The sequence below is a fragment of the Jaculus jaculus genome, chromosome 8, assembly GCF_020740685.1.
Source record: "Jaculus jaculus isolate mJacJac1 chromosome 8, mJacJac1.mat.Y.cur, whole genome shotgun sequence".
In the NCBI taxonomy this organism is placed as follows: Eukaryota; Metazoa; Chordata; class Mammalia; order Rodentia; family Dipodidae; genus Jaculus; species Jaculus jaculus.
Window position 1 is genome coordinate 115708973 of NC_059109.1, and position 23143 is coordinate 115732115.

The 23143-nt window shown below is 39.2% G+C and overlaps 1 protein-coding gene and 2 pseudogenes across 2 annotated transcripts in view; 1 reads left to right on the top strand and 2 right to left on the bottom strand.

Moving 5' to 3' along the window:
• LOC123462736 (ankyrin repeat domain-containing protein 7-like) overlaps window positions 1-23143 on the bottom strand; it is a 49994-nt gene that overhangs the window by 4191 nt on the left and 22660 nt on the right. The window contains exons 9-12 of one of the 2 annotated variants that reach the window (XM_045155903.1): window positions 20056-20126; window positions 17024-17081; window positions 7792-7865; window positions 4851-4905 (exon numbers count right to left, since the gene is read on the bottom strand). In XM_045155903.1, the coding sequence (XP_045011838.1) occupies window positions 4851-4905; window positions 7792-7865; window positions 17024-17081; window positions 20056-20126 (258 nt within the window). Of the gene's footprint in view, window positions 1-4850; window positions 4906-7791; window positions 7866-17023; window positions 17082-20055; window positions 20130-23143 lie in introns of both variants that reach the window. The other variant, XM_045155902.1, reaches the window with a different exon arrangement.
• LOC123462764 lies at window positions 156-2442 on the top strand (annotated as a pseudogene).
• Window positions 10700-11504, bottom strand: LOC123462737 (annotated as a pseudogene).

Below are 23143 nucleotides of genomic sequence, written 5' to 3' on the forward strand. Positions count from 1 at the left end.
TGTTTTTTAAAAGGCAGGGTTTGGGCAAGAGATGCATAAGGTTATACCCAAAAGCCACCTGTTTTTTTTTTTTAATTAATTCTTACTTATTTACCTTGGAAGTAAAGACACACAGAGAGAAGGTTTGTGCACCCCAGAAGCTTCTGCCACTGCAAATGACAGCAGAGGTAGGTAAAAAGAATGGGAAGTTGCAAGGCATGGTGGCATACGCCTTTAATCCCAGCACTTGAGGGGCAGAGTACCTCTGTGAGTTCAAGGCCAGCCTGAGATTATGCAATGAAGTCCAGGCCAGCTTGGGATAGAGGGAGACCCTACCTTGAAAACAAAAACAAAAACAAGCAAAGTAAGCAGGTGATGTCAATAAAAAGATCTACTTGGGACAGAGGACAGGCTTTGGGCAATGCTGGTGGTGAATGTAGATGGGGAAGAAAGAGGGCAAAAGGAATGCCAACATGATTAAATAATGCTATTTTCATGTATTCAATTCTCAGTAAGATGTTTGTTAGACTGATGTTACTGGAGAGAGAAGGAAATATAGAACAAGCACATGAAAGGAAGTAGGGAGGAGACTGAAAATGATACATAGACTAAGTGCCATTCAAAAAATATATGGACCTGCTAAAGGGATGGCTTAGCGGTTAAGGCATTTGCCTGCCAAGCCAAAGGACCCAGGTTTGATTCCCTGGGACCCACGTTAGCCAGATGCACAAGGGGGCACATGTATCTGGAGTTGATTTACAGTTGGAGGCCCGGACATGCCTATTCTTTGTCTCTCTCTCCCAAATAAAAAAAAAAATAAAAATAAAAGTGTTTAAAAAAATATATGGACTGGTAAGTAGGTATCACCTGGAGCTTAGTAAGACAAGAGAAAAGAGTTAGGAGAAGAGCAGACTCATTGTGCAGAGCTGGTCATAGTCTGGCCTATATGGAAGTTTTCAATGCTTTATGTCATTCTGAGAAGTTCTGACACCATTGCTAGAAAGAGTGGAACACGTTAATAGTTACAACGGCTAGTCACAGTGATGATATCTTGATTACATTTTATATCTTCAATAGTCAGCAAAACATGACAGAAGTCTATTTGTGCACAACAGAAAACATACGTTTCCTAAAACATGCAATCAAGATAGCTAGGGTTTTATGTCCTTGTGACTGTAACTGGAATAGAATTTGGGCCTGCACCAATGAAACATGCTTAATGACAGAAAAGAGTGATCACCAGTAAGGAGCACATCATGACCCCAGAAGAAAAGATCAAAGCTAACTGATGGCAGAGAAGAGTGACCCCAGCAGAAGGAGCATATCAGGACCCCAGAGGAAAAGGTCAGAGCTAACTGGAAAATGTGGCATAGATTCAATGAAGCATTTCCAATTCATTCTTTTTATTATACTATAATCAGTTATCTGTTCTGTACTAGGTCCTGGAAATTGTATAGTGCAATGTTGTATGATATTGGTGTCATGCATTTTCTATCAAAGATGGGTTTCTGAACTAGCTAGCTTATGAATAAATTTGTAGAATAATTATTCATGTAAGATACTATCAAACAACTGAGATTCCTATATTTCACATATCCTCTAGTTTCTCCATCTTTTATGTTTCTTGTTCCACTCAATTAAAGAAGTTATCTAATAATTGCAGAGTGCAGGTTTTGTATGTCCCTTGATCCTGCTAGTTCACTTTTCCATTCTTGGGTAATAACTACTGATCTGAAGACCCTCTACTACTTCTCTCAAGCACTGAGACCCAGGGAACAGTGTGGCAGCCTTTGCTGAGGAGGGCAGTCCCGACGTGACCAGCCCTGCCCAAAGGTCCCTGTCTGGCAGGATGAGCTGGGTCCACCTCTGTCCTCCACTGAGTCTCTCTCTCTGGCCACAGGTCCAGTCTAAAAGTAAAAGGCTGCATCCTTGATTAGACTTAGGCAGCAAAGTGTCCAAGGGCTTTGTGAGAGCTAGAAGATGCACCTCGGCTCAGACTTTTGGAAACCCTATTCTATAAAGCTGACAGGATTTCTTGCAGATGACAGAAAACATTACACTGTTTATCCATCCCCAAAAAAGTCATCACATGGATCCAACATGTGACATGACAGATATGCATGTTGTGATTTGGGACAGGATCCTTCTCATGGACCCAGTCAAGCGTATGGGCTCTGTTTAGCATCTAAAGACCATTTCCACCTCTGCCCAATTTGGAAAACACTTATCAGGAGCTGTCTACAGACTTTGATTTTCTCTTTGTTCACCCTGGCAATGTAGATTTATTTGGCCAAACAAAGTACCCTTCCCCTCAGTGCTGTCCTCACTGTCCAGGCCCATGAGGAGCAGGGTTGGCAGCAGCTCACTGATGCCATGGGGTCCTGACTCAATCAGATCCTGAATGGCCTTATCTTGCTTTGCTCCTGTGCTCGAAGAGGCACATTGACCTCCACAGGAAAATGACCCTGTGCTCAGCACACAGTCCACCCATCCTCTTTGCCAGTGGACAGATGGCTTTTGGATGGAGATGTTTCTCTAAAGCCAATGAACTGCTGCAGAAATCTTACAAGTAGCTCATGGGCTAGAAGGGGTCATGATTTTGCACTGAGAGATGTCTGTCTCCAGCGGCAGTTTGGAAGAGCTGCTACTGTTACAAAATCACTGAAAACCCATAAAACTCATAAAGTGAAGAAAGCTACTGCAAAGCAGCCAAGAGCCAAGCTTCAGGGGTGGAGAAGACCCCCTTTCATTGTCTCTAGTTTTGAGCCCTTGAAGGATAAGGGTCTTAGCCAAAGCCCATCTGGCTTGACCCCAAAAGACTCCACTTCTTGCTAGATAGTCCTCGCCTACCTTTGGGTTAGAGCAGAGATCTGCACCTTTGGTCAGTCATACGTGGATGCCTAATAGGTCTGATTTATAGGTTACAGTGTTACTTTCTATCTATCTATCATCTGTGTATTGATCTATCTGGCTATCTGTCTGTCTTGTTTTTAGTTGCTTTTGTTTTTGTTTTTCAAGGTAGGGTCTCACTCTACCTTAGGCTGAGCTGGAATTCACTATGTAGTCTCAGGATGGCCTTGAACTCACAGTGATCTGCCTACCTCTGCCTCCCAAGTGCTGGGATTTAAGATGTGTGCCACCACACACGTCTCTATTCTTCATTCCAGGAGCCTTTGTGCCTGTCACCAGGAGAAGCTCAAGGGCATTTCGTGAGTTCAGAAAGTGGGAGTCTGGTTTCTGATTGTAATACAGGGAACTGGTGTGGGACTTCACAAACACAAACTTTTTGCCTCACAAACAAGCAAATACCACTGGCCTTCTTACTGTTTCTTGAATCTTTCCTCCAATCAGTGGTAGAAGTTGAACACAGAAAGGGTTTTGTTTGTTTTAAATGAGGGTAAGTTTTTTTTTTCTTAGAACTATACAGAATTGGGGTTTTTACAACAGCACAGACTATATTTATTTTATTATTATTATTATTATTATTATTATTATTATTATTATTGTGCTGGGAACCCAATCCATGGTTCTATTTCTTATTGACTGAAATTACTTTTGGCTATTTATTTTTTATAACAGTAGATAATGTCATATATTCATACAGGACTTTGGCAGGTGCACATATGTTCACATATTTGTCATTTAAATTTTTTTTATATTTGAGAAAGATAAATAGGGAGAAAGAGGTGAGAAAGAGAGGGAGAGAGAGAGAGAGAGAGAGAGAGAGAGAGAGGGAGGGAGAGAGAATGGGCACCTCAGGGCCTTTGGCTGCTGCAAATGAACTCCAGATGCATGTACCACTTGTGCAACTGGATTACATGGGTCTTGAAGAAATGAACCTGAGCCTTTGGCTTTGCAGACAAGTGTCTTAATACGTAAGCCATTTATCCACACTATATCTGTCTTTTGTAAAATGACGACTGCTCTTGAGTTTGTACCACCTACCTGGCTCTCAGTGAAATGGGCTGAGCAAAATTCATGTCTTTGTTTTGAACATATACATAGTAAATTCAACTAAAGTTCTCAGAATTACTCATATAGACTCAAAATTTACCATCAAAACTTCCTTTCTGTCTTCTTCTTTTTCCCCTACAAAAATCGCTCTTTCTCAAAAAATAATCTTTAGAAGGATGAGCTGATATTCTACATTCTACATTTTTTTAAATATTTTTTTTGTTCATTATTTATTTATTTATTTGAGAGCGACAGACACAGGGAGAAAGACAGATAGAGACAGAGAGAGAATGGGCGCTCCAGGGCTTCCAGCCACTGCAAACTAACTCCAGATGCGTGTGCCCCTTGTGCATCTGGCTAACGTGGGACCTGGGGAACCGAGCCTTGAACCGGGGTCCTTAGGCTTCACAGGCAAGCGCTTAACCGCTAAGCCATCTCTCCAGCCCTACATTCTACATTTTGATGAATTATGCCCATCATGTTTGTTCTTTATTTAGTAGCATAATTGAACTATAATTCCTATTGCTTCTCATCTGTTATGAGGCAAAGCACTTTAGGAGTAACGCTTTCCCCCATATGTAGAGTAGTGGCTCCTATGTGCAGTAGCAAAACCCAAGGAAAACAGGCCTGCAGTCTAGCCTCTCTGTATAATTTGTCACAGGTATACTCATGAGAAAAAAAATATTACTTCACTATGCAATTCATATATGCCTACCTCTAACATTTTCCATATTGTATAAAATAAGAATAGCAAACATGTATTTCAAAGGGTTGAAGCATTTTCCAGAAGCAGTGAGTTGCAGAGAGTCACCAAGAAAGACAAAACTAAAAATGGAGACTGTTCTGCATATGGCCATTTACACTTCTTGGAACACAGTTTGAAATGGATTAATTCTCAAATGTATTTGCACACTTACCAGCTTGGATCTTCTTAATTTCTTTGGTTTTTATTTCTTGCTTTGTGGATTTTTCCTGCAGCAAAAATACAAGATAACCAGAATTTAGCATGCATTTCTATTCCCTCATTCACTCCATCACTCAATCAATCAGTCACTAAGACCAAAACCCAGTTCTATCAAATCTCAGGCATTATCCTTGAGAGAAACTAAAGCAAGACATCAAATTCAAGATTCCAGCATAGGTGGTTACCTATGACAACAAATAAAAACAGAAGAGAATAATTCACTGCTGCTGTAGCTGAGATTCATATAGCTACACTACCAAGGGGAGCAAGAACTTCTATCGTGAAGCTCAGAAGATTTTCCAGCAATAGGGTCATAATGTGAAAGGCAAAGAGAGCACAGAGAAAGATACAAGTAGGGTAGACACTGTGGACATGGCACCAGGAGCAAAAAGATGAACTATGAAAGAAAAGAGTGAATGGGGTTAATATTGTGCAGGAAAAGAGAAATACACTTCCCAGGAGGCACATGAATTTGTCAACTGAAAGATCAGATCTGTTTGCTCTAATCAAGTCTATCTGCTATCTTCCTATGGGCGTTAACTGCCTCACCATGCACTAGACACTGGAGGAAGCATTACACCCTCCAAATCTGAGCTTTTAAGAATATACCAATAAGGGAAAAAATTAGGGAGCTAAACATTTATTACATTAACTAGAAAAGAAATAGCTACATTTTCAAGTTTTGCTTGTGCACTGAGGACATGGTACAATGCCAAAAGTGCCACAGGCAAAGCCTACTGTTTCAGTTAATATTGCTCAGGATGAACATAGCCAGATGCACCAAGGGAAGCAAGCACATGCAGTTCATTTGCAGGGGCAAGAGGTCCCATTGTCCACACAATCAATCTCTCTCTCTCTCTCTCTCTCTCTCTCTCTCTCTCTCTCTCTGTCTCTCTCTCTCTTTCTGTGTGTGTGTGTGTGTGTGTGTGTGTGTGAAAATATATAAATAACAAAGAAAATGCCAAGTATCCTCAAATTCTTGTAAGCAGACATCTCATCATAGACTATTACATACTTAGCTTAATTACAAAGAGAGTTACTGCTGTAAAGAACACACAGGAAATATAATGGGGTTAAATTCAATATTTCGTAGCATATACAACCATCATACTAATTGCTCCTCCAGGGGAACTGATTAAAAGCCTACATATTTATGGACTAAACTCTTCAAAGTAAATGTTTTTGAATAAAATGATAATTTTAAGTTACATTTGTACAGTATTATTTTAAGTAAATCCTTATACTACATAGACAGAGAGTGCAACTCTGTCCATTGAGGACAAACTTAAAATTTGTTAACCCAGGTTTAGAATAAAGGCAACATAAGAAAATTTACTTCTTAAGAATTTAAAATATTTCACATACTCATTTACAAAAAAATGTGTAGGTAAAATCTTATTGATTAAATGGTCATTTTGCCCTTCCTCTTCAGAGTTGCTGCTTGTCACTCTTTCTAAATTGTACCCATTGGATACTAAAGTACCCAGCGATGGGCACATGTGATCTGCTATTCTCTTAGCCTCTTGTTTTGTATTCATACACATCCATATGGATGATCTGGGACCCTTCAAAGTGTGTTGCTGCAATCTCCCCCACCAAGCACATATACCGAGGAATTTGCCTTTATTTTCAGAATATAGGAAATACCAACTCCTTTGAGGTTCTTGATGCTAACATCCTCAGAATACTTCAAAGATATCACAAGCTGTGAGATTTCTAAGTGCTTGCTGCTTGTTTCTCTTATAATTTGTCCCTGGCCCATAGGCTTTTTTGTTTCCTGCTAGAAGGACAGTTTAATGTCTACCCCCAGGATATTCTTGAAAAATTTCCATGCAACATGTTAATTAATACACACAAATGTAACATGTTAATCTTGTTGGGACTGGTGTTGCACACCTTTAATCCATCACTCAGAAGGCAGAGGTAGGAGGATCACCTTGAGTTTAGGGCCAGCCTGAGACTACATAGTGAGTAATTCAGGCCAGCCTGGGTTACAGTGAGACCCTAGCTCAAAAAATGCCTATATTCTTGGCATCAGTACAAACAAGGGAACCTGGTAATATTTTTGGGAAAGATGTCCACAATATTTTGATATCAATAACAAATATCTGTCAATCAAAGGAGCATTATCTAGAAGGCACTTTTTAAAATAACATAACTGCAAAATATTCTATTGCCCAAGTGGACATTCTTCTCTCAAATGTCATTCTTTTTGATATGTCAAAGCTCCAGTCCATGGACATTCTTATGTCAACTACTGAGCAAAGTAAGAATGGATCCTTTAAGTTGCGAATTATCTGGGAAAAATTGTAACTGCAGAAATCAAGACCCTCTGGCCATAAACTAAGTTTTACATAAAACCAATTTGAGATCCATCATATATATATGGTTCAAAATTTCAATAGTTGACTCAGAAGAGTCATTTTTCATGTTAACTTTGACACACTTATTATATAGTTTGGACAAAGAGACAAACATATAATTTTCACTTTTGCAAAAAAAATGAAATATGATGGTCAGGCCTAAATGAATGCGGGCACTTATACTATTAGAACTTATAATGACCTAAAATCAGTTTAAAACTAATATAAAAGTGGTTAGTAAGAACCGGGCATGGTGGCACACACGTTTAATACCAGGGCTCATAAGGCTGAGGTAGGAGGATTGATGTGAGTTCGAAGCCACCCTGAGACTACAAAGTGAATTCCAGGTCAGCCTGAGCTACAGTGAGACCCTACCTTGAAAAAACAAACAAGCAAGAAAAAAACAAAAAGTGAAAAAAGTGGTCAATAATTCTAAATGACAATCTAAAGGGCATTTTCAATGTTTATATGAAGCTTGAAACAAAACACACAGAATAAAATCAGTAGTTTCACATTTAAAGATTTTCATACCGATTTTTGATTACTTTCTCTGCCATCATGACTGGTTTTCTTGTCTTCTGCTTTTTTCCGTTCATGTGTTGCTGCTGACAAATGCAGATTTTCAGATAAGCAGGGGTGACAAAATGAAATTCTCATACAATTAAATGGAAATATTTACAAACTTGTGTTATTATATCACAACCCTGAGTCAGTTGTTAAATGAACAATGTTTAATATTTAGTTCAGTATGGAATCCTTTAGAGGAAGGCACCGATCATTCTGAAAACATTAAGCATTATCACTGGCATATAAGCCAGATGGCATTGGCTTCAATGAGTAAAATAATTTCAAAGATTTGTACACACCTTGTTCAAGTTGACTTCAACAAATAATTATTTTGAGCAAAACATGAAGACATCATAAGAATATTTTCTTTCCCACTATAATGGACTTCACTTCAAACAGAATGATTTAAAAATGGGTCTATTGCTGCATTAAAACATTGTTATATTCTCTTTTATCTGTGAACACTGATATATACAAACATTTTGTCTACTCTCCAGGCTTCTGGTTTTGGTTTTTTTTTAACTCAGTAGCTTATGAGAAGCTCTCACCGATTATTTCTGCGCTGATGTAGAAAATGTTCATGCCTTTTTAAAATTCAGTTATAAACTTTGTTCATTTTACTATCGTTACTGTGATAGCAAATTGTATGTTATTGTTCATATCTACTGTTTTGTTTCTGGGCTGGCAGTGAAGACATTCAGTAATTCATTCTGTATGACAGTGTGATATCATTAACCTCACCTTTTTTTTTCTTTTGTTTTTCACAGTTTTTATTAACATTTTCCATAATTATAAAAAATTTCCCATGTTAATACATCCCCCCCCGAACTTTGCCCTTAGATATTCCATTCTTCATCATATTACCTCCCCATCTCAATCATTGTACTTACATATATACAATACCAACCTATTAAGTATCCTCCTCCCTTCCTTTCTCTTCCCTTTATATCTTCTTTTTAACTTACTGGCCTCTGCTACAAAGTATTTTCCTTCTCACGCAGAAGCCCAATCATGTGTAGCTAGGATCCACATATGAGGGAGAACATATGGTGCTTGCCTTTCTGGGCCTGCAACCTCACTTTTTTTGTTTGTGTGGTTTTTCAAGGTAGGGTTTTACTCTAGTCCAGGCTGACCTTGAATTCACTACGTACACTCAGGCTGTCCTTGAACTCACGGTGATCCTCCTACCTCTGCCTCCCCAGTGCTGAGATTAAAGGCATGTGCCACCATGCCTGGCAAGTTCCGTTTTTATTGATTGAGTTACTCAAAAACACTAAGCCCTGAAACCCTCAGAGAGAACAAAGAGATATTCAGGGATGGTCTTAAGAAGCTGTTGAGCAAGAGTGGATACATGGGAAGAGGGAAAATGTGAGAAATGGAAAGGCAATAGGAAAGGTGGCAAGGAACCTTTGCCTGAAAATGAAGAGCTGAGTAAGAAGGAAAATGCCTGTAACTTAGTGATGGGCCAAAGATGAACGAGTTAGGAGGAATTCTGATTGTTACAGCCTCATAAAATATTTTGGTTACTGAGTCATTAAGGTCTTGTAAATCATTCTTGTATCATACTAAAATACCAATTTGATCACAACCATCGGGTAGAAGAAGGAAACTTAGAGTCTGTTGTCCAGACATTTCCTACAAATTGGAATATTCCCTCCTGCTGTCAGGAGTCAGAATCAATAGACTCAGGAAGTTAACAAATCTGGGAAAGATGAAACTTAAAAGGTTACATGGTGGTACCCCAAGATTAAATTGAGTAAATTCATGCTTAGGTGGCAAATGCCTAATCAGCTGCTCCAAGTCAGGTGTAGTGTGCTACAGAAATGTAGTTTGCATTATTCATCACCTTTGTTGGAACAGGTTTTTATTGTTACAGTTGCTGGGAGTCATCCATGCTTCTGTAAGAAACCACTTACTGTAATCTCTAAGTAACCTCAAGAATCTCATTGGATCACTAAAACTGGTTTCAGTGCAGTCTTGCTTTGGTCTATGGTTTGTACATTATCTGGGGTGAATAGACTTGTGTTTGCTTTCCTCAGGTACAAAGTGTCATGCAACAGAATCATATGCTTTAATTTCAAATGCTAATTTCATTTAAAACTACGTTTTTGGTGAGAATGTACACTGGCACAGCCATTGTGGAAATCAGGATGGAGGTCCCTGAGACAGCTAACAGTAGATTTGCTATAATATTCAGCAATACCACTCTTTTGCATATGTCCTAGGGATTCTACTAATTATCCTGGAAGTATTCATCCATATTTATTGCTATTTATTTCTACCCTATTCACAATAGCTAGGCAATGGAACCAACCTAGATGCCCTTCAAATGATGAATGTATAATGAAGTTGTGTTATATTTACATAATTCAGTTTTTTTTTCAGAAATTAGAACTTTATTATAAACATTCCCAGATTAGAAACTGAATTTGTGTGAAGATGCTGAAACTTTTGGAACTGTATGTAAGATAAGCTTATTATAATGTATTTCACTCTGCAACACTGCAAGTTAGATCTAACAAAGGAAGTCTAAATTGCTTCATAGAAAACCAGTGAGCATAAAGATACCTGACACAAAACTAAAACAAACCCAACCAAAACATAGATTCTGCAAAGTGTTAATCCTCCAATTTAAAGTAAATGAGTCTCCCAAGGGAAAATAATTCCATCACAGCAATTTAACAAAAAGCAGCACCACTCTCATAAAGGAAAATTATATGTAAGAAAGATGTAATGACACTTTTAGAAAATGTAATTTTCATATTGGAAAACAAGCAAACTAAATACTTTGTGCTCGCTGTCAGAAATTAAAGTACCTCTTGACATAGGATAAGTGGCATGAGTATCATGAAACCAAGCTCCTCAAATATTTTTCAATTTAATCCCAGAAGAACCAATTGAAGAGTTTCAAAATCCAAGGATAGACTGGTCCCAGAGCATTTCTTCCTCCGTTCTTTCTTCGCCCTGTTCCTTCTTCTCCTTTCTACGCTTGCAGTCCTCTCTTAGAGGCTTCATCTCGGGTTTTTCTCTCTTTTCGAGTCTTAAGCTTTTCTGTACTGACTGGTTCAGTTTCTGTTTCTCCCTTCGGTTTCTTTCTTTGGATGCTCTTTTGTTTGTTTAAATCCACTTCCTCAGAACTTCTTTTTCTCTCATGCTTGGGCCGCTCTTTCTCATCTTTCTCTGTCTTCTTCTAGGTGCCTTTTCCTTTTTGGATGCATATGTTTATGACTGGCATGAGAGTCGCTGGTGCTGTAACCTGAGCAGAGGTGTTTGTGAACTCCAAACTCTAGGCTGTATGAGCCACAATTGTACTCTTGCTGACTAAAGTTCAGGGGCGCTGTTTTTTCTGAGAAATAGTCCCTGCTAAACTGACAGTAACCCAGAGAGTCTAGTTACAGCTTGCTGTTTTGAGCTGGGAACGGTTCTGTACGGTTTGTGAAATACTGCATGATCTTGGATGGGTCTGGATGGTTCCAGATGAAAATCCTGGGTCAAACATTCTGTACCTGGGTCTGGAATCAGCCTCTTCTCTGTACCTACCATTTCTTAAATAGTCCTCTCTCATCCTTCTGAAAGAAGTCTCTGGCTCTAGGCCTCTGGCTCTCTGTGCTTTAATGTAATTTTCAAGTTCATCTTGAAAAGAGTCACAGGACTTGTTTGAATGCTTCATTAGGGTGACAAAAAGGGTTCTTCTTTATCAGACTGACAGCTTGGTAGAGAAATTTGATCATATTCACCCACTAGTTGCTTCAGTTTTTCAGCATGAACTTTCCCCAAAGGAAGACTGTACCATGAGGTAGGCATTCACTTTTGTCCAGTATCTTATCCTCCTTCACCTTAGAATGTAAATTCTTTTATGAGTCAAACTGTAGCACTATTTCACAGATTAAACCTTTGTTCTTTCAATGTGCTATAATCTTCTCCGAGCAGGGGCGGGCGTCTACAACTACTGCCCCCTCCCCGCCAATGCCGCCGGCCAGGGAAGAGGCTACGGGGAGGTGGCGGAGGGGCAGGAGCACCGCTGCCGCTGCCGCCGCCTCCGCCGCGCCGAACAGGCGGGCCATAATTCAGTTTTATTCAGCTGCAGAGAAATTAAATTAGAAAAATTGCAGAGAAGTAGTTGGATCTGGAAAAGATTATACTATATCAGGTCACCCAGGCTAAAACATTCAGACACTGCCTGTTCTCTCTCATAGTTGGAGCCTAGATTCAAATACTTAGACTTGTATACGAATTGTAATAAACTTCTGTAGTAGACAGCAGAGTGTTAGAAAGGGGATCTTAGGGAGAAAAGAGAGGGTTTAAGGAGAGGGTATAGTAGGAATGTAAGTAGAGGGTCATAACATCTGGTGTGAAGATTGAGGGGAGGAGGATGTAGATGAAAGGTTAATAAAAAACTGTTAATGTTTATTAATAAACCATATGGAAATCTACTTCTTCACTAGCTAATAATACATGTATAAAAGTCTTATGTATCTGTTTTTTAAAAGGCACAGTTTGGGCAAGAGATGCATAATGTTATACCCAAAAGCCACCCATTTTTTTTTTAATGCTTACTTATTTACCTTGCAATCAGGAACACACAGAGAGACATACAGAGAGAGGATTTGTACACACCAGAAGCTCCTGCAACTGCAAATGAGAGCAGAGGTAGGCAAAAAAGAATGGGAAATTGCAAGGCATGGTGGCACACGCCTTTAATCCCAGCACTTGAGGGGCAGAGGTAGGAGTACCTCTATGAGTTCAAGGCCAGCCTGAGACTATGCAATGAAGTCCAGGCCAGCTTGGGATACAGGGAAACCCTACCTTGAAGACAAAAACAAAAACAAGCAAAGTAAGCAGGTGATGTCAATAAAAAGATCTATTCGGAAAGAGGACAGTGCTTTGGGCAATGCTGGTGGTGAATGGAGATGGGGAAGAAAGAGGGTAAAAGGATGCCAACATGATTAAATAATGCTATTTTCATGTATTCAAATTCTCAATAAGATGTTTGTTTAGACTGATGTTATGGAGAGAGAAGGAAATATAGAACAAGCACATGAAAGGAAGTAGGAGGAGACAGAAAATGCTACATAGACTAAGTGCCATTCAAAAAATATATGGACCTGCTAAAGGGATGGCTTAGCGGTTAAGGCATTTGCCTGCCAAGCCAAAGGACCCAGGTTTGATTCCCTGGGACTCACGTTAGCCAGATGCACAAGGGGGCACATGTATCTGGAGTTGATTTACAGTTGGAGGCCCGGACATGCCTATTCTTTGTCTCTCTCTCCCAAATAAAAAAAAAATAAATAAATAAAAGTGTTTAAAAAAATATATGGACTGGTAAGTAGGTATCACCTGGAGCTTAGTAAGACAAGAGAAAAGAGTTAGGAGAAGAGCAGACACATTGTGCAGAGCTGGTCATAGTCTGGCCTATATGGAAGTTTTCAATGCTTTATGTCATTCTGAGAAGTTCTGACACCATTGCTAGAAAGAGTGGAACACGTTAATAGTTACAACGGCTAGTCACAGTGATGATATCTTGATTACATTTTATATCTTCAATAGTCAGCAAAACATGACAGAAATCTATTTGTGCACAACAGAAAACATACGTTTCCTAAAACATGCAATCAAGATAGCTAGGGTTTTATGTCCTTGTGACTGTAACTGGAATAGAATTTGGGCCTGTACCAATGTGAACATGCTTAATGACAGAAAAGAGTGATCACCAGTAAGGAGCACATGATGACCCCAGAAGAAAAGATCAAAGGTAATTGATGGCAGAGAAGAGTGACCCCAGCAGAAAGAGCACATCAGGACCCCAGAGGAAAAGGTCAGAGCTAACTGGAAAATGTGGCATAGATCCAATAAATCATTTCCAATTCATTCTTTTTATTATACTATAATCAGTTATCTGTTCTGTACTAGGTCCTGGAAATTGTATAGTGCAATGTTGTATGATATTGGTGTCATGCATTTTCTATCAAAGATGGGTTTCTGAACTAGCTAGCTTATGAATAAATTTGTAGAATAATTATTCATGTAAGATACTATCAAACAACTGAGATTCCTATATTTCACATATCCTCTAGTTTCTCCATCTTTTATGTTTCTTGTTCCACTCAATTAAAGAAGTTATCTAATAATTGCAGAGTGCAGGTTTTGTATGTCCCTTGATCCTGCTAGTTCACTTTTCCATTCTTGGGTAATAACTACTGATCTGAAGACCCTCTACTACTTCTCTCAAGCACTGAGACCCAGGGAACAGTGTGGCAGCCTTTGCTGAGGAGGGCAGTCCCGACGTGACCAGCCCTGCCCAAAGGTCCCTGTCCGGCAGGATGAGCTGGGTCCGCCTCTGTCCTCCACTGAGTCTCTCTCTCTGGCCACGAGTCCAGTCTAAAAGTAAAAGGCTGCAACCTTGATTAGACTTAAGCAGCAAAGTGTCCAAGGGCTTTGTGAGAACTAGAAGATGCACCTCAGCTCAGAGTTTTGGAAACCCTATTCTATAAAGCTGACAGGATTTCTTGCAGATGAGAGAAAACATTACACTGTTTATCCATCCCCAAAAAAGTCATCACATGGATCCAACATGTGACAAGACATATATGAACATTGTGATTTGGGTCAGGATCCCTCTCATGGACCCAGTCAAGTATGGGCTCTGCTTTAGCATCTAAAGACCATTTCCACCTCTGCCCAATTTGGAAAACACTTATCAGGAGCTGTCTACAGACTTTGATTTTCTTTTTGTTCACCCTGGCCATGGAGATTTATTTGGCCAAACAAAGTGCCCTTCTCCTCAGTGCTGTCCTCACTGTCCAGGCCCATCAGGAGTAGGGTTGGCAGCAGTTCACCGATGCCATGGGGTCCTGACTCAATCAGATCCTGAACGGCCTTATCTTGCTTTGCCTCCTGTGCTCGAAGAGGCACATTGACCTCCACAGGAAAATGACCCTGTGCTCAGCACACAGTCCACCCATCGTCATTGCCAGTGGACAGATGGCTTTTGGATGGAGATGTTTCTCCAAAGCCAATGAACTGCTGCAGAAATTTTGCAAGTAGTTCATGGGCTGGAAGGGGTCATGATTTTGCACTGAAAGGTGTCTGTCTCCAGCATCAGTTTGGGAGAGCTGCTATTGTTACAAAATCACTGAAAATCCCCCTACTCATAAAGTGAAGAAAGCTCCTGGAAAGCAGCCAAGAGCCAAGCTTTAGGGGTGCAGAAGACCCCCTTTCATTTTCTCTAGGTTTGAGCCCTCAAAGGATAAGGCTCTTAGCCAAAGCCCATCAGGCTTGACCCCAAAAGACCCTACTTCTTGTTAGACAGTCCTCTCCTACCTTTGGGTTAGAGCGGAGATCTGCACCTTTGGTCAGTCATACTTGGATGCCTGATAGGTCTGATTTATGGGTTACAATATTACTATTCTATCTATCTATCTATCTATCTATCTATCTATCTATCTATCTATCTATCGATCTATCTATCTATCTAACATCTGTCTATTGATCTATCTGGCTATCTGTCTGTCTTGTTTTTTGTTATTGTTTTTCGATGTAGGGTCTCATTCTAGCTTAGGCTGACCTGGAATTCACTATGTAGTCTTAGGGTGGCCTTGAACTCACAGTGATCCTCCTACCTCTGCCTCCCAAGTGCTGGGATTAAAGGTGTTTGCCACCACACACTTCTCTATTCTTCATTCAAGGAGTCTTTGCGCCTGTCACCAGGAGAAGCTCAAGAGCATTCGTGATTTCAGAAAGTGGGAGTCTGGTTCCTGATTGTAATAGAAGGAAGTGGTGTGGGTCTTCACAAACACAAACTTTTTGCTTCACAAACAAGCAAATACCACTGGTCTTCTTACTGTTTCTTGAGTCTTTCCTCCAATAAATGGTAGAAGTTGAACACTGAGAGGGTTTTGTTTGTTTTGTTTTGTTTTAAATGAGGGTGAGTGTTTTTTTCTTAGGACTATACAGAATAGGTGTTTTTACAACAGCACAGACTGCCAAATATTTTATTATTATTATTATTATGCTGAGAATCCAATCCATGGTTCTATTTTTTTTTAAACATTTTCACTTATTTATTTGCAAGCAGAGAGACAGAGAGATAGGATGGGTGTACCCGGGCATCCAAATGCTGCAACCATGGTTCTATTTTTAATTGACTGAAATCACTTGTGGCTCTTGTACTTTCTATAACAGTAGATAATGTCATGTATTCATAAAGTCCCTTGGCAGGTGCACATATGTTCACATATTTGTCATTAAAATTTTTTTTATATATTTGAGAGAGAGAAATAGGGATAGAGGGGAGAGACAGAAAGAGAGACGGGCGGGGGAGAGAGAATGGGCACACCAGGACCTTTGGCTGCTGCAAATGAACTCCAGATGCATGAAGATGCATGTGCCCCTTGTGCAACTGGCTTACATGGGTCTTGAAGAAACGAACCTGAGTCCTTGGGCTGTGCAGACAAGTGTCTTAATAGCTAAGCCATTTATCCAGACTATATCTTCTTTTGTAAAGTGACAATCCCTCCTGAGTTTGTACCACCTGCCTGGCTCTCAGTGAAATGGGCTGAGCAAAATTCATGTCTTTGTTTTGAACATATACATAGTAAATCTAACTAAAGTTCTCAGAATTACTCATAGAGACTCAAAATTTACCATCAAAACTTTCTGCCTTCTTCTTTTCCCCTACAAAATCCCTCTTTCTCAAAAAATAATCTTTAGAAGGATGAGCTGATATTCTACATTCTACGTTTTGATGGATTATGCCCATCATTTTTGTTCTTTATTTAGTAGCATAATTGAATTATAATTCCTCTTGCTTCTCATCTGCTATGAGGCAAAGCACTTTAGGAGTAACACTTTCCCATATGTAGAGAATTTACTACTGAATCCTATGTAAAGTAGTAAACCCAAAGGAAAACAGTCCTGAAGTCTAGCCTCTCTGTATAAATTGTCACAGGTATATTCATGAGAAAAAAATTATTACTTCACTTTACAATACATATATGTCTACCTCTACATTTTCCATATTGTATAAAATAAGAGTAGCAAGCATGTATTTCAGAGGGTTGAAGCATTTTCCAAAACCAGTGAGTTGCAGAGTGTCAGCAAGAAAGACAAAACTAAAAATGGAGACTGCTGTGCATATGCCCATTTGTACTTCTTGAGTTTGGAATAGAGTAATTTTCATATGTATTTGCAACCTTACCAGCTTGGCTCTTCTTACTTTCTTTGGTTTCTATTTCTTGCTTTGTGGATTTTCTCTGCTGCAAAAATACAAGGTAACAAGAATTTAGCATGCATTTCAATTCCCTCATTCACTCCATCACTCACTCAATCAGTCATTAAGACCAAAACCCATGTCAATCAATTCTTAGACACTATCCTTGAGAGAAACTAAAGCAAGACATCAAATTCAAGATCCTAGCATAGGTAGTTACCTATGACAACAAATAAAAACAGAAGAGAATAATTCACTGCTGCTGTAGCTGAGATTCATATAGCTACACTACCAAGGGGAGCAAGAACTTCTATCCTGAAGCTCAGAAGTTTTTCCAGCAATAGGGTCATAATGTGAAAGGCAAAGAGAGCACAGAGAAAGATACAAGTAGGGTAGACACTGTGGACATGGCACCAGGAGCAAAAAGATGAGCTATGAAAGAAAATAGTGAATGGGGTTAATCTTGTGCAGGAAAAGAGAAATACACTTCCCAGGAGGCACATGAATTTGTCAATTGAAAGATCAGATCTGTTTGCTCTAATCAAGTTTATCTGCTGTCTTTCTATGGGCATTAACTGCCTCAGCATGCACAAGACTCTGGAGGAAGCATTACACCCACCAAATCTGAGCTTTTAAGAATATACCAATAAGGGAAAAAATTTAAGGGTGATAAACATTCATTATATTACCTAGAAAGAATACAGGTACTTTTTAGTTTTGCTTGTGCACTGAGGACATGGCACAATGGCTAAAGGTGCCACAGGCAAAGCCTACAGTTTCAGTTAATAGTGCTCAGGATGAACATAGCCAGATGCACCAAGGAAGCATGCACATGCAGCTCATTTGCAGGGGCAAGAGGTCCCATTGTCCACATGATCTCCCTCTCTCTGTCTCTCTCTCTCTCTCTCTCTCTCTCTCTCTCTCTGTGTGTGTGTGTGTGTGTGTGTGAGTGCAGATATATAAATAACAAAGAAAATGCCAAGTATCCTCAAATTCTTGTAAGCAGACATCCCATCATAGACTATTACATACTTAGCTTAATTACAAAGAGAGTTACTGCTGTAAAGAACACACAGGAAATATAAGGGGTTAAATTCAATATTTCGTAGCATATACAACCATCATACTAATTGCTCCTCCAGGGGAACTGATTAAAAGCCTACATATTTATGGACTAAACTCTTCAAAGTAAATGTTTTTGAATAAAATGATAATTTTAAGTTACATTTGTACAGTATTATTTTAAGTAAATCCTTATACTACATAGACAGAGAGTGCAACTCTGTCCATTGAGGACAAACTTAAAATTTGTTAACCCAGGTTTAGAATAAAGGCAACATAAGAAAATTTACTTCTTAAGAATTTAAAATATTTCACATACTCATTTACAAAAAAATGTGTAGGTAAAATCTTATTGATTAAATGGTCATTTTGCCCTTCCTCTTCAGATTTGCTGCTTGTCACTCTTTCTAAATTGTACCCATTGGATACTAAAGTACCCAGCGATGGGCACATGTGATCTGCTATTCTCTTAGCCTCTTGTTTTGTATTCATACACATCCATATGGATGATCTGGGACCCTTCAAAGTGTGTTGCTGCAATCTCCCCCACCAAGCACATATACCGAGGAATTTGCCTTTATTTTCAGAATATAGGAAATACCAACTCCTTTGAGGTTCTTGATGCTAACATCCTCAGAATACTTCAAAGATATCACAAGCTGTGAGATTTCTAAGTGCTTGCTGCTTGTTTCTCTTATAATTTGTCCCTGGCCCATAGGCTTTTTTGTTTCCTGCTAGAAGGACAGTTAAATGTCTACCCCCAGAATATTCTTGAAAAATTTCCATGCAACATGTTAATTAATACACACAAATGTAACATGTTAATCTTGTTGGGACTGGTGTTGCACACCTTTAATCCATCACTCAGAAGGCAGAGGTAGGAGGATCACCTTGAGTTTAGGGCCAGCCTGAGACTACATAGTGAGTAATTCAGGCCAGCCTGGGTTACAGTGAGACCCTAGCTCAAAAAGTGTCTATATTCTTGACATCAGTACAAACAAGGGAACCTGGTAATATTTTTGGGAAAGATGTCCACAATATTTTGATATCAATAACAAATATCTGTCAATCAAAGGAGCATTATCTAGAAGGCACTTTTTAAAAAAATTTTTTTATTTATGTATTTGAGAGCGACAGACACAGAGAGAAAGACAGATAGAGGGAGAGAGAGAGAATGGGCGCGCCTGGGCTTCCAGCCTCTGCAAACGAACTCCATACACGTGTGCCCCCTTGTGTATCTGGCTAACGTGGGACCTGGGGAACCGAGCCTCAAACCGGGGTCCTTAGGCTTCACAGGCAAGCGCTTACCGCTAAGCAATCTCACCAGCCCAAGAATGGACCCTTTAAGTTACGAATTATATGGAAAAAAAATGTGACTGCAGAAATCAAGACCCTCTGGCATTAAACTAATTTTTACATAAATCAAATTTGAGATCCATCATATATATATATGGTTCAAAATTTCAATAGTTGACTCAGAGGAGTCAATTTTGATCTTTACTTTGACACACTTATTATATAGTTTGGACAAAGAGAGAAATATATAATTATCATTTTTACAAAAAAATGAATATGATGGTCAGGCCTAAATGAATTCAGGCACTTATACTATTAGAACTTATAATGACCTAAAATCAGTTTAAAATCTAATATAAAAGTGGTTAGTAAGAACCAGGCATGGTGGCACACACCTTTAATCCCAGCACTCATGAAGCTGAGGTAGGAGGATTGATGTGAGTTTGAAGCCACCCTGAGACTACAAAGTGAATTCCAAGTCAGTCTGAGCTACAGTGAGACCCTACCTTGAACAAACAAACAAGCAAAAAAAAAAAAAAAAGTGAATAAAGTAGTCAATAATTCTAAATAACAATCTAAAGGGTATTTTCAATGTTTATATGAAGCTTGAAACAAAACACAAAGAATAAAAACAGTAGTTTCACATTTAAAGATTTTCATACCAATTTCTGATTATTTTCCCTGCCATCATGACTGGTTTTCTTGTCTTCTGCTTTTTTCCGTTCATCTGTTGCTGCTGACAAAGGCAGATTTTCAGATAAGCAGGGGTGACAAAATGAAATTCTTCATACAATTAAATGGAAATATTTACAAACTTGTGTTATTATATCACAACCCTGAGTTAATTGTTAAATGAACAATGTTTAATATTTAGTTCAGTATGGAATCCTTTAGAGTAAGGCACCGATCATTCTGAAAACAGTAAGCATTATCACTGGCATATAAACCAGATGGCACTGGGTTCAATGAGTTAAATAATTTCAAAGATTTGTACACACCTTGTTCAAGTTGACTTCAACAAATAATTATTTTGACAAAAACAACAAGCATCATAATAATATTTTCTTTCCCATTATGTAATGGACTTTACTTCAAACAGACTGACTTTAAAATAGGTCTATTGCTGCATTAAAACATTGTTATATTTTCTTTTATCTGTGAACACTTATATATACGATCATTTTGTGTCTACTCTCCAGGCTTGTGGTTTGGTCTTTTTCAGCTTATGAGAAGCTCTCACTGATTATTTCTGTGCTCATGCAGAAAATGTTCATGCCTTTTTTTTTAAATTTTTTTTATTTATTTATTTGAGAGTGACAGACACAGAAAGAAAGACAGATAGAGGGAGAGGGAGAGAATGGGCGCGCCAGGGCTTCCAGGCTCTGCAAACGAACTCCAGATGAGTGCGCCCCCTTGTGCATCTGGGTAACGTGGGACCTGGGGAACTGAGCCTCGAACCGGGGTCCTTAGGCTTCACAGGCAAGCGCTTAACCGCTAAGCCATCTCTCCAGCCCTGTTCAGCCTTTTTTTAAATTCAGTTATAAACTTTGTTCATTTTACTATTGTTAATGTGATAGCAAATTGTATGTTATTGTTCATATCTACTGTTTTGTTTCTGGGCTGGCAGTGAAGACATTCAGTAATTCATTCTGTAAAACAGTGTCATTTCATGAAGCTCACTTTTTGAGTGTGTGTGGTTTTTCAAGGTAGGGTTTCATTCTAGTCTAGGCTGACCTGGAATTCACTATTTACACTCAGGCTGTCCTCGAACTCACAGTGACCCTCCTACCTCTGCCTCCCCAGTGCTGAGATTAAAGGCATGTGCCATCATCCCCAGCAAGCTCCGTTTTTATTGATTGAGTTACTCAAAAACACTAAGCCCTGAAAGCCTCAGATAGAACAAAGAGAGATTCAGGGATGGTCTTAAGAAGCTGTTGAGCAAGAATGGATACATGGGAAGAGGGAAAATGTGAGAAATGGAAAGGCAACAGGAAAGGTGGCAAAGAACCTTTGCCTGAAAATGAAGAGCTGAGTAAGAAGGAAAATGCCTGTAACATAGTAATGGGCCAAAGATGAATGAGTTAGGAAGAATTCTGATTGTTAAATACTCATAAAGTATTTTGGTTAGGTCTTGTAAATCATTCTTGTATCATACTAAAATTCCAATTTGATCACAACCATTGGGTAGAAGAATGAAACTTAGAGTCTGTTGTCCAGAAATTTCCTACAAATTGGAATATTCCCTCCTGCTGTCAGGAGTCAGAATCAATAGACTCAGGAAGTTAACAAGTCTGGGAAAGATGAAACTTAAAAGGTCACATGGTGATGTCCCAAAATTAAATAGAGTAAATTCATGCTTAGGTGGCAAATGCCTAATCAGCTGCTACAAGTTAGGTATAGTGTGCTCCAGAGATGTTTTGCATGATTCATCACCTTTGTTGGAGCAGGGGTTTTTATTGTTACAGTTGCTGGGAGTCATCCATGTTTCTGTAAGAAACCACTTACTGTAATCTCTAAGTAAGCTCAAGAATCTCATTGGATCACTAAAACTGGTTTCAGTGCAGTCTTGCTTTGGTCTATGGTTTGTACATTATCTGGGGTGAATAGACTTGTGTTTGCTTTCCTCAGGTACAAAGTGTCATGCAACAGAATCATATGCTTTAATTTCAAATGCTAATTTCATTTAAAACTACGTTTTTGGTGAGAATGTACACTGGCACAGCCATTGTGGAAATCAGGATGGAGGTCCCTGAGACAGCTAAAAGTAGATTTGCTATAATATCAAGCAATACCACTCTTTGGCATAAGTCCTAGGGATTCTATTAATTACCCTAGAGATATTCATCCATATTTATTGCTATTTCTTTCTATTCTATTCACAATCGCTAGGCAATGGAACCGACCTAGATGCCCTTCATATGATGAATGTATAATGAAGTTGTGTTATATTTACATAATTCAGTTTTATTCAGATGTAGAGAAAAACTAAATTACAAAAACTGCAGGGTAATTGATGGATCTGGAAAAGATTATACTATATCAGGTCACCCAGGCTAAAACATTCAGACTCTGCCTGTTCTCTCTCATAGTTGGAGCCTAGATTCAAATATTTAGATTTGTATATGAGTTGTAATAAAATTCTGTAGTAGAGACCAGAGAGTTATAAAGGGGCCCTCAGTGAGAAAAGAGAGGGTTAAAGGAGAGGGTAGAGTAGATGTATAAATAGAGGTTCATAACACCTAGTGTGAAGATGGAGGACAGGAGAGGGTAGAAGAAAGGTTAAAAAAAACTGTTGATATTTATGAACAAACCATATGAAAACCTACTTCTTCACTAGCTAATACAGGGTTGGCAGCAGTTCACCGATGCCATTGGGTCCTGACTCAATCAGAACCTGAATGGCCTTGTCTTGCTTTGCCTCCTGTGCTCAGAGTGGGACATTGCCCTCCATAGGAAGCAACCCTGTGCCCAGCACCACCTTGTAGCCAGCGGACAGATGGATTATGGATGGAGATGTTTCTCTAAAGCCAATGAACTGCTGCAGAAATCTTGTAAGTTGCTGATGGGCTGGAAGGGGTCATGATTTTGTACTGAGGGGTGTCTGTCTCCAGCAGCAGTTTGGAAGAGCTGCTTCTGTTACAAAAATCACTGAAAATCCCCCTACTCCTAAAGTGAAGAAAGCTTCTGCAAAGCAACTGAGAGCCAAGCTTCAGGGGTGCAGAAGATCCCCCTTACATTGTCTCTAGGTTT